Below are 12,206 nucleotides of genomic sequence, written 5' to 3' on the forward strand. Positions count from 1 at the left end.
TGGACTCTCCCCTCCAAAGAATGGCATATTCACAGCACTACCTGTCCTATAGGTGCTTCCCCTGCCAGCCAGCATAATTTCTGCCTTGTTGGGGCTGTGACAAAATTAACACACTGAAATAACATAATGAAGATTTTAGAACAGATAGATATGGATAGATGGAACTCTTCCCCTCTACCATGCACTAGGAAATGGCAGTATCCAGGTGTGTAGATCTGAGTGTCATCCTCTCTCCTGGCACTGTTGTCCAGCATCTCTCTCTCTGTTTGCCCTGTCTCTTCATGTTCATGTTGCCCAGGAAGAATGACAAGCTGGAACTCGGCAGAACCTATGTGAGGGCTCATGGGCAAGTGAGTCTTTGGGATCATTCTTAGATGCTGACATGATTGTTTTGTTTCCCTCCAGGGTATGTGTGGGCACCAGAGCCGTGAGAGACTGCAAGCCTTCCTGCACAATGACCCACACAGCCCCCCACCACTCCGCGTCCGTGGGCCCCTCAGCAACAGCCAGGACTTTGCCAGGCATTTCCACTGCTCCAGCACAGCACCAATGAATCCAGCCTTCAAGTGCCACATCTGGTAATCCACATGGAGATGGAGGGGGAGAGAGAGAGAAAGGCAGAGGTATGGAAACTGGAGCTGTAGAATTCATCCCTGCTGAAGAATGGCCTGCCCTCACACAGAGACATTCTGGAGCCTAACCCATTCCTCCACATCCCTTCTTCTCATCCTTTTCCCCCACCAATAGGTCATGGTGGCAGAAGATTCCAGTCCGGGTAGCAAGAGGGAAGAGAGGCTAAACATAGCAGCCAGTACAGTGTGTGCTACTCCCCAAATGCTCCCCATGCCCTGCCCCAGTTAGGCTAAATTTGCCTTTCAGAGTGTGGGGGTACAGGCTTGCAAGGTCAATAGACAAGCTGCAATTATTAACAACACTGGGGGGAACCTCACAAGTTCCCATGCACACCTCCCGCCCTGGACCACTAGGGATAGAAGAACTCAGATCTCTCACTCTGAAATCACAAGGGGGTAAGAGACTCACTGGTTACTGCTTCCAGATGGGAAGATGAGTCATTTAATTAATGTACATTGCTAAAAACCTCACCTAGATATGTTATGGCATACCTGTCTTAGCACCCCCAATATGAGTGGAATGGTCTTGAGATTCTATGTTATTTTCTGCTATTTAGCCTAGTGTCCTGGATCTGACCTGTCTAGCTCTTTGGGATTGTTTTTTCCCCCAGTTATTCCTATCTCTGACCACTAGGGGCCCAGCCCACTGCTAGCTTGAATGGAAAGCTCAGTCCCATTAACTTCATTGGACTTTGGATCAAACCCTAGATATCGCTTGTCTGATGCAGCGGTTGCCTCTCTTTTCTAATTGCTCCCCCTGCTGACTTCTGCCGAGAAGGACGTAGCAGCAGCAGCTATTCTTAAGCTTTTTTGCACTCAGAAGAAGGGGAAGGGCATGCACTGGCTGAGGGATAAGAAAGGCTGGAATGGTGGAACCCCTTCTGTGGAAAAGAGGAAGGGGGGAAGCAAGGCATGAACAGGACAGGGAGTGGAATCTCAGGAGTCAGTGACATAGCTATAATGTTGCAAGTAGTGAAGTTCCACCAGAACCATTGAGTTATGAGGTTATGAGGGACTTCCAGATGGAATGGCACTTTGGCATATCACCTGGTTCACAGAGTGGCAATGCTGCTCACACAAATTTGGCCCTCACCTGTCTGGGGCTCAGGCCAGATTTGAGTGGCATTGTGACCAGGTGACACCACTCATCACTCAGATTTGGTCTCTCGTGTGATGTGGGGTGGACAATGGGGTGAGAGGAACTGAGGGGCAGCTGCCAGCCAAGATTAGGAGTTGCCTCCCTAGCCTGGAATGGGAGTGGAGTGCTGAGCTGGGTGCTGGTGAATGTCCTGGAAAGTCTTGGAGGCCAGTGGATGAGGGGTTGGGGGGGTGAGGTGTTGGTGTACTATGGGGTGAGTGGAAAGGACTGGGAGGATGGGGGCAAGTGGGGGGGGAGTTTTGGGGGGCAACTGAAGATGTTGGAGGTGGTGGGATAGGTTGTGGGCCCAATGCTGGGCATAAGCAACATTTTAGATTTTGGAATGGGGAAGGGAGCCCCTAATCTAGTCCTGCACCAGGGCCTTGTCATGCACTGTCAGGAGGCAATGGGATGTGGGAGGGTGTTATGCCCCCCCCAAGATGTTAGAGATTCCTAATAGTTTCCCCCAGTTACTCCATATGGAGATAACAGACAAGTCTTGTTCCCTCTCACAAAAAGGCATCAAGTTATGGTGACCCTATGTCCCATTTTGGCCAGGACAGTCTCTTTTTTTAAGCCCTGTCCTGGCTGTCCTGACTTTTTTTGGCAAAACTGGGCATTTGTCCCAAAACTGGACAAATGCCCAGTTTTGCCCCAAAAGTGGGGTGCAACCTTAGCAGGGTGCAGAGGAACATGTGTGTGGGGGAGAGCAGCAATGCCAGCCCTTCACAGGAGGAAGGGCTTGGGAGAGCAGCTCAGGCCAGAGCAGCCCTCTGCAGATGGGTGGCAGAGGGTCTAGGGCTGGCCCCACGCACATGGGAGAGAGGGAAGCCTTGGGTAGGCCCCACACGGGAAGGGAGGAGGTGCCTCGTATGGTGTCCCATTTTCCTTTTGGAAAATATGGTTACCCTATATTAAGTTAGCTAGGACTGGGGCCTGTTTAAGGAAAGATTGGGATGGTAGGGGGTGGTTTCCAGGGTTTATGGGAGCCTCCAGAGGTCAGACTAACCACCCAGATTTTAGAATGCTTCTCCAAATACCTAACTGCTTTTCAGGAATTTTTGCTATCCAGATGGGGGAGTTTTGCTGCTGTTATGTTTTTGTGACAGTATTGTTGCAACCAAATGTCATGTAGTAATGCTGTGTAGGGGAGCAAAGTGTAAAAGATATAGTGGATTTCAGGAGCAGCAAGAAAACTGGCATATAAGAACATTTCTATGTTACTAAGAATCCCTTAAAACTATAATTTTGGAGGCCCTGATAATTAGACCTATATTTAAAAAAAATAAATAAATAAAATTCACTAGAATTGGCAAACACAACCCTCCTACAGCTCACTGGCCCCTGTTTCTTTGTAAAACTGTTTCTGGGAAAAAATTTAAATGATGGGAGCTGTTTTATTCTGAACATTATATTACCAGTGGGGTGATTCTTTGGGAGTAGATACTGGTATTGGGAATAAGCAGCAAAATTAAAGCTGGAAAAGACCAATTAATTGTCTTAATCCCTGTCACTGTGACAATTAGCAAGGGTTGTGGAGGATTCTCAATCTTTGGCAATTTTTAAATTAAGGCTGGATGTTGTTCTAAAAAACAGGAATTATTGGGGGAAGTTCTATGGCCTGTTTATACAAGAGGTCAGACTAGATGATCACAATCATCCTTTCTGGCCTTGGAATCTATGAATCCAGTGCCAGCCAGTATAGGCCAACACAGTATATTCTTCAGGAACACTTTTTTTGAAAGACCATTTCACTGTTGTATTCTCACTGATTAAAGGCCGAACAGAATATATGTGAATAAAAGGTTCTTTATCTGTGTTGTTATTAATAAATCTTTTGACTGAAAAATTATAATTGAAATATTTTTTAAAAATTAAATGTACTATTTACTATTAATGCTGATTGATTCATTTTTGAATTTCACTCAGTATAAGAGAATGAAAATAGACTGGTGAATTTCACTTTTCTTTCTGTCAGTTTTATTTTCCAGCTCTCAAGCACTAGGTCGTTGCTGTAATATCAGAGTTGCAAATGCTGCAGGAGAATGTTTAAATCCAAACTAAAATCTGTATTCCTTGGAGTGAACAAAGAAAATCTTAGAAACATTTCTACTAGTCTTGAAAAAATGGTATATATCAGACTCACAGTTTGATATAAGTAATAGCACATATGTTGGTGAGTTTTATGCATAGACTTCAAAGCACTATACAAACAGGGTTAGATATCATTATCTTTATTTTACAGATGGGGAAACTGGGGCACGGAGACACTAATGACTTAAACAAGGTTACACAGCAGGTCAGTGGCAGAGATGAGAGAATAAACCATCGGTGAAATCCTGGCTCCCTTGAAATCAGTGACAAAACTCCCTTATGACATTAATATGGCTGGATTTCACCTCAGCCCTTCCAATTCTTACTCTCTATGCTTTATCTACTGCATCACACTGACTCCCTTTAAAAAAAAACCTAATATTAGATATTTAAGATTACAAGCAACATTTAAACACCACAGGGGTTTTTCTTTTCTTTTGTTTGTTTGCTTCCTGAAAGTGTTGGCATTTCCTCCTCTGCCTCCCAATATTTTTTCCTTTTTTTCCCTTTTTTTTTTCAACATTGGAAATTCAGGTCTTGTCAGTCCTGGTTTTCTTGGACGCCTCTTGGACTACTAGAGAGCTAGGATCTTTATGACATCAGAGAAATCATGCAAATGAAACCTGTTTCATTGATATGGAAAGAGCTTTTTTTTTTTTTATTCTAACTGTTTAAAACGATCTGTTTGGTTGTTGGCCGTGATGCTTTTGTTTTTTCAAACATCTATTTAACTAATTCAAATACCTGAATGATCAGTGTGAAGCAAAGCTCTTGTAGATAGGGCACACCTTGCCCTTCAAGTATGGGCTGAGATCTGAGAATCTACATATCCATGTCTTGCAAGAAAGACCTCCAGCAAAACAGGAAAAGCAAGATTTTATTTTCCTGGTATTTCTAAGGTTTAAAAAAAAGATGAAGAAGAAGAAGGTACTGAATACCTTACAGCTTAACTACATATGGAGTTATTTCAGGGACAGCTATTATTAAATAACTCCATGTGCTGACACACCCCTACTTGGATTGTAAACTCTTTAGGTAGGTCTCCCTTTTTGTTCTGTGTCTGTACAGTGCCTAGCAATGAAGTGCAGGTTCATGACTGGGTGCCACCTTAACAAATCCTGTTAGGCTTTTGTCTTTTGTCCCTCATAAAGAAAATCACAAGCTCCATGTTACTATCCTTTGCAGGTCATTCTTAAAGTGTTTACAGATTCCACACCCAAACTTTTCCTCTTTGTTCAATTCCTACTCCAGTCAGCTCAAGAAAGTCTCCTTGAAAAATACTCCTCTTTCATTTGCATTTATTTTCTTCAGATACTACAGCCTGAGCTAATGAATTGTGACCAATATATACTGGGAATGATTCAGCTCATGGTGGATTTTTTTTTTATAATTGGTATCTCAGAGTGTATTTAATTATCTTACTCATAATTTTCAAGATCAAAAAAAGATTGTTATGTCCCCAACAAAACCTATTTTTTATTATTTAAACTTATTCTTATAGTCATTTACACTGAGCTCTGTTTTGACATTTTTATATACCTTGTTAATCAGAGAAAAAACATTTTCTCTGGAATGTAAGTTGAGAAAAATGTTTGTCATTCAGTAATTTCTTTTCCAGCAATGTACGCAACATAATTGTTTAACCCCTTTATACTGCTGCTCTTTCAAAGACAGAAACATCTTTACATTTGGATATTTTTGGCCATTACAGAGTCTGACTTTATTACACAGGACATAGCTGGCCTGTGGAACTCATTGCCTCATCATATTAAGGAAATGCAGAATATAGTGGGATTCAAAGCCGGCTGCTACGTATCTGAGTAAGAAAATATCTGCAGTGACATTGGATAGGATCAACTCTTAGGATCAGACCTACTGGTTTATGGATAAAACAAACACTAGCTGCCTGCTTTAAGAAATACCTTCCCCTGTAAGCATGTATTTGTATAGTTATGGTGGAGTTTGCAGCTTCCTGTGAAGTATATGGTAATGGCCCCTGCTGCAGAGATAATACCAGGCCAGATGGACCAGCTGCTTTCCTTTGTGTAGATCAGGGGTCGGCAACCTTTCAGAAGTGGTGTACCAAGTCTTCATTTATTCACTGTAATTTAAGGTTTCGTGTGCCGGTAATACATTTTAATGTTTTTAGAAGGGCTCTTTCTATAAGTCTATAATATATAGCTAAACTATTGTTGTATGTAAAGTAAATAAGGTTTTTAAAATGTTTAAGAAGCTTAATTTAAAATTAAATTAAAATACAGAGCCCCCCCGGACTGGTGGCCAGGACCCAGGCAGTGTGAGTGCCACTGAAAATCAGCTGTCGTGCCACCTTTGGCACACGTGCCATAGGTTGTCTACCCCTGGTGTAGATAGTTCCTTTCACTCATTCTCATGTGAACAGTCTATATCACTGATTTAACCATTAACATACTTGGAGCAAGTACCTACAGGGTGAGTCACTCCAGATCCTTGCGCCGGGTGGACCAGGTATTTTGGCTGCCACACTGTAACTAGGAACTGGGTCTCTGTCGCCTTAACAGCACCAGGTGAGAAAGGAATCAAGACTGTGACCCATAGGTAGGTCTCCAGCATGGCAATGCAGTGCATAAGACCCTTTAGAGCCCTCTGGCCCAGCTCAGTGGAGAGTGTTCTGCTCTGCCATAACAAGCAGATGGGAGACAGAAGATGGTGATCCTGAGATGAGGAAATCTGGTTTATAAGAGATTCCACAAGCTTTGGATTGAGGGTTTATTGAGGGTTCTCAAGGGGGTTGGGAGATGAGACAGGTCTGGGTGATGGGGAAGGTGCCTGTTGTTGTCACTTGGTTCACAGGTTCCCTGGGGTGTGAGTAGTGAGGAAAAGCACTGTTGCTTAGCAGGCAATCATGAAACGCAGATAGACATTCAGGTTGTCTTCATCCATGAGCATGGCAATGATTTCTGGTTCTATGTCACGCATAAAAAAAAAAGCATGATGCTGCCTGTGTTTAAGGAGATGGCCAGATCCAACAGCAAATCCTTCACCACTGAATTCCTCAGTCTTTGTGCATCCTCATTCTGCACCATGTCAATCAGCTCCATGCCTTCCCCTGTTGACGAAGCCACAAAGGTTTCTTCCATTTGCTCCCAGCCTGTAACCCAAGAGGGGGACATAAGCTCTCCTCTCTGTCTCTCTTTCTCCTCTCTGTCTCTTTCACTGTCCATCCTAGCTGTTCTCTCATTCTTTTTGGTCTCTTGCTGCTTCTATACCTGTCTCTCCTCTCCTCCCACTCCTTTCTCCATTCTTTCCCTCAATTCATCTTCATCCCATCTCCATTCTCTCACTCCTTCACTCCCTTCTGCACTGAGTCCCCTCCAACTCCCCAACTGCTTCCCTTCCTTCCTGTCCCCTTTTCTCTCTTCCAAACTCCCTACTCTCACTATCCTTCCTCTCCCTAGATGTCTCCCCTTAGCCCATCCCTCACCACATTGTTGTCATAGCTGACAAATTCTATGTAGCTCTTTATGTGATGTGCTTATGGATGTGTGTGAAGTAAGTAAACTTTTTCTACACCAGAAAAATCATCTAATGCTAATAAATGAATGCTATACTGCCATCCGAAGCTATGAAAGTGCTCTCACCCACCTGTGACCCAAGGTCATTATCTTTATTTTATAGATGGGGAAACTGAGGCAAAGAGGAGAGAAGAGACTTGCCCAAGGTCCTAGCACAAGTCAATGGTAGACCTGGCAATGGAACTCAGGAGTTCCAGGCCTGTGCATGAGCCACATGACTTGTCCCTACAGCATTTTCCCTCCTCCCTTTCCCTCTTTCAACTACAATCTCTCATCTAGTCCTTCACACCTTTATTTCTTCATGATTGGCCCTCTCTCTCTCTTTGCTCTCACTCAGCCATTTCTCTTCCCCTTTTCTGCTCTCCCTCTTCCCACAGGGATCCAGTGCCCCTCTCGCAGAGCCCTTGCTTCCCCTGAGCTTGTGAACGCTGCTCTCATCTTCCTCATTGCACAGAAGGCTGCTGGAGGTGGAATGTGCTCAAGCTCACAGCCTGCTCACCTCTCTCTTCTCATGTGAGGCAGGAAGCAGTGAGGCCAAGTGAAGGTGGGGTAAGGGAAGGAAGCCTCAGTTGCCTGTTCAGAGAAACTCTGAGAGCAACCCCTGCTGGGAAGGGAAGCTGAGCAGATAAAGGGGAAACCTTGCTCCCTGCCTATGAGCGGCATTTCAGCTGGCATGGTTGAGAGAATGACAGGATTGTATCATTTAGCAGTTATGACTCCTGGATGGGTCACTAGCAGTGGGGAGCAAACCTAAGACCTCTGGATCTTAATGCAGGGCTGCTGCCTGAACTAAAAGACAGCTTTTTCAGCAACACTTGCAGCAGGCTTACCAATCTCTAGTACCACTTAGAGGCCCTGGCCCAGAGCAGGGCCTCATTGAATTGAGGCATTGCACATATAGATAACTAAAAACAAGCTCCTCTGATATCCCCTCAATTTATATCTACCCTTCCCTTATGCTGTCATTCCTTATCACCCTTCTTCCCTCCCCATCCAATTCCTTTTTCCCCCTCATTCCTTTTCGCCAACCCCTATTCCCACTTTTCTGTCCATTCCCCTCCCTCTTTCTCCATCTCTAGCTGTCACCTTGCACCCTCCCTTCTTTTTAATCCTCATGCTCTAACCCCTCCTTCACCACATCCTTTCTTCCTTCCCACTCTGCCATCTTCTCAGTCCATCCTCTCTCCCTATTGGCTCTCCATACAGGAAAGCCAGAGACAGCCTCTCTAACCTGGTGGTGGGCTCCTTCCCTCAAGCTTCCTGTCCTTGACTCCATGGAACATGGTCTGGCTTTTTGATGGTATGAAGGCATCAGAGAACACGAGGAAGTGGGTGGCCAGGAGTACGGCCAACAGATAGATGGTGTACCCCAGGGAAACCATCAGAATTGGATCACCCCTCCTCCACCTCTCCCGTCCAGCAGGAGATGCCTGTACTCATTGCCCCTTGAATTAATGAAGGACTCAGGATCCTCCTGGCAGACTGACTCCAGCTCAGGGTGGGCTATGACATCATCAGGCCCTTGTGACATACCATGATGTCATACTCTGTTATGCATCTGCCCTATGAACAGGAGGAGAGGGGGGGGGAACAGTCCCTTTCAGAATGGAGCAAGGACTCACAGCTAACAAGAACCTAGAATGTGGAGAGAGTGGGAAAGCATTTTGGGAACCTGTAGGACTCTGATTTACTTACAGTAAAGACTGTACAAAACTAAAAGGGAGGTGAAGGAAATTGGGCTAGCAAACTGTAAGATCATAATTAAAGGGAGACCACTGATCTGAAAATCACACTTCACTCTGAACATGTACCTATTATTCTTACAAGTTTCACTTCATACACTATAACAGAAACAGACTTCACAAATCATATTTTTCTCTGCTTTGGGGCGAGGGGAAAGGAGTTGTGTAGTAGTTTCCCTGTATTACCAGTTATCTAGAATCCCTGTTGTTTGTATAGGTCTTTCATATAGCACCAGTGGAGAGAAACACATTTTTAAAAATAGGAAAATGTGCTTGTAAAACCATAAAACATGTGAAAGGTGCTCAGGGGCAGAGGGGAGGCCTGAAACTACATTCTACTTGATAAGAAGATGACTAGATTTCAACATGAAGCTTTAAATAGAAGTATGTGCCCTAAAACAGCCTCCAGATGGTGCTCTAGCATCATCAGTGAACGGACACAGCTGCTGTTATTGAGTAGTTTTATTTTATAAATGAAAAAGTTCTTTTAGGTCATGTCTTGTCCATCACTTCTCTTTCCCCCAGCCACTAGAATATTGTCCACTACAGTTTAGCCTTCAGGTCTTTGTCTGGAGCACATTTATGTGTCCCAAGTGATGGGATTTCCAGCATGTGGCTTGGGAAGCAATTTTCATTAATCATTTTCAAACTCATGGCGTAACCCCAGCTCCATTTGCCTTTAGCAGATGCCTACACAGTTTGTGAAATTTTAAACAGAAAGTTTTGCATCATCATTTATAGGCTGTTCCTCTGCCCTTTTCCCTCCCTCCCCTGCACATTTTCTTATTCCTCCTATTTGTTTCATGTTGTTTACCTTTCATCTATGAATATGGGACAGACTCCTGGGCTATTTACTCTGCCCTGGATATGACTGTTGGGCAGTAGCTGGATAACAAACTTATCTGTGTCAAACCCAAAGTGATCTTATGCTCTTTTTCAGAAATGCTGCTTCTACTCTCAGGTATTTGCTTCTTTCCTGGGTGCCTGGGATTTTTAGCCTCATACTCAGGAAACCTTTCAAGCCTAGGAATTTATCAGAAGACTGAATGGGCTGGAATATGGAGATTTTCTATATCATGGGATGTTCTGGGGCCATCTCCAGATTCCTGATTGGGACTTTGAAACAATCAGAAAAGAGACTTGCCCTCAGATAATCTTTCTCTGTTTCTACAATGAGCCCAGGGTGCGCTGGCTGGGACAGGACTTCAGGAGTTTGTGGCCAAATGTTCCCAAAGTCTCAGCATAGTGAAGGCCATTAGTTTCACAATAGGACCTGCAGTGTGCTGAGCTCCCTTGAAAATCTGGCCTTTAGTGAGTGCTGTACATATACCATGCAGTGCAGGTGAGATCAATAAAGATCACTGTTTATGAATACCACTATCAAGTCTCAGTGCCTTGATTCAAGGATCCACAGATGCCATATGATCCCCAGATATCGGCAGTGCACACCGGATGGTTTAAGGGGAATCAGACTGAGCTATGGAGTTTTTCATCTCTTGATCACTACTTGCAATCACCTTGCCCTGTTTAAAATGGGTGCAGGGGCTGGAAAGGTAACTCCCAGGAACATGTTCCCTATAGAGACCCCAGGGGACCAACTGGACCCTGTTCCCAATTTAAGGATGATGTAGTGTGTATCCCAGTAGTGTAACCCTATGGGGACCTATTTCTTGTTTAAAAGATGTGCAGTAGTTGGGGAACTGAGTCCTAGGCTAGAAGCTTATGGGCCTGTGAAACTGGAACAGGATGATTGTATTATCTTCCCCCGCTTACACAAAGTTCTAGCCAATCCGCTTTCACTCAGCCCACAGAAAAATAAATCTGGCAGCAGAGCAGACACGTAACTGAGATAACACAAACCCAAAAAGAGGTGCTGTAGAGAGTGACAGGACTTTGGGTTAATGCCAGCACTACTTAAAAACAGTTCTTATTAGGAAAAATTTTTTCACCAGAGGATCGTTGAAGCACTGGAATGGGTTATCTAGGGAGGTGGTGGAATCTCCTTCCTTAGCGGTTTTTAAAGTCAGGTTTGACAAAGCCCTGGCTGGGATGATTTAGTTGGTGCTGATCCTCCTTTGAGCAGGGGGTTGGACTAGATGACCTCCTGAGGTCCCTTTCAACCCTGATAGTCTATGATTCTTGGCCGAGCAAAAAAATCAGGAAGTAAAATTCCTAAAAATAGAGACTATGTGCAGGGTGGAACTGGAGGGTGAGGATGAGACAGGTTATGTGAACAGCCCCATCAGAAGGACGAGCTCAGGCACCACCCTTCCAGCACTTGAGGGCATGTTGCTCTGACTCTATGCTCCCACTCCCACACCCCACTAGCGGGTGCTCAGGTCAGAGGGAGCTCAGGGTCTGTAAGGAACTGGGAGGCATTGTGGCAGTGGGAAGTTTTCACCTATGCTGTCAAGATGGTAAAACACTCAGCACAGGGAAATTATGAGTGAGGCAATACACACAGTGGAGAAGCCTGGTAATTTCATAAGGCTGCCAAGCAGCTAGTATGGTGCAATCCCCAGTGTTCTCCCACATTTTGAAACCTGACCCCCCTCTCCCTGCTTCAGTAAAATGACCCCAATCACAGCCTGTTGCTAAAGGCCTGCCCATCTTCTGCTCTGGTCAGCTAGTCCTTCGTTCCTCTCCCCACCCCCACGTTTGGGAAATGCTGGTGTTAATCTTAGTAATATGATTTTTCCTAGTCTTTCCTGCATGCTGTGATGAACAACATTCTCCTTTGGCAAATCTCCCTTGGTTCACCATAGGGACCCTGTCTTGCAGGCTTTAGCAAGTTTCATCAGCCAAGCCCCCTGCTGTGGAGGGTTAAGTTATCCCTCCCACCTGTAACCTCCTCCAGAGATCTGCAGCAATAGTTCAGTGCCCAGCAAGTGCTCAAATGCTCATCTTTAGCTCGGGCCTTATATTTTCTCCTGTACAGACAGCACAGTGTAGATGTTTCCACTACTTGTCTTCGTATAACACCAGGCCAATTGAATGATTAAACTTTTACATATTTTTTTCAGTGAAAGGGATATGGGTCAACTCT

General features: G+C 44.6%; 1 protein-coding gene across 9 annotated transcripts in view; it reads left to right on the forward strand.

The window, feature by feature from the left end:
- KEL (Kell metallo-endopeptidase (Kell blood group)) overlaps positions 1–3,667 on the forward strand; it is a 32,696-nt gene extending 29,029 nt beyond the window's left edge. For all 9 annotated transcript variants that reach the window (XM_030536535.1, XM_030536527.1, XM_030536545.1 and 6 more), the window contains one exon: positions 406–3,667. In XM_030536535.1, coding sequence (XP_030392395.1) covers positions 406–582 — 177 coding nt within the window. In that variant the 3' untranslated portion in view covers positions 583–3,667. The remainder of the gene's footprint in view (positions 1–405) is intronic.
- Positions 3,668–12,206: the final 8,539 nt, after the last annotated feature.

Source organism: Gopherus evgoodei, chromosome 1 (assembly GCF_007399415.2).
Source record: "Gopherus evgoodei ecotype Sinaloan lineage chromosome 1, rGopEvg1_v1.p, whole genome shotgun sequence".
Taxonomy (NCBI): domain Eukaryota; kingdom Metazoa; phylum Chordata; order Testudines; family Testudinidae; genus Gopherus; species Gopherus evgoodei.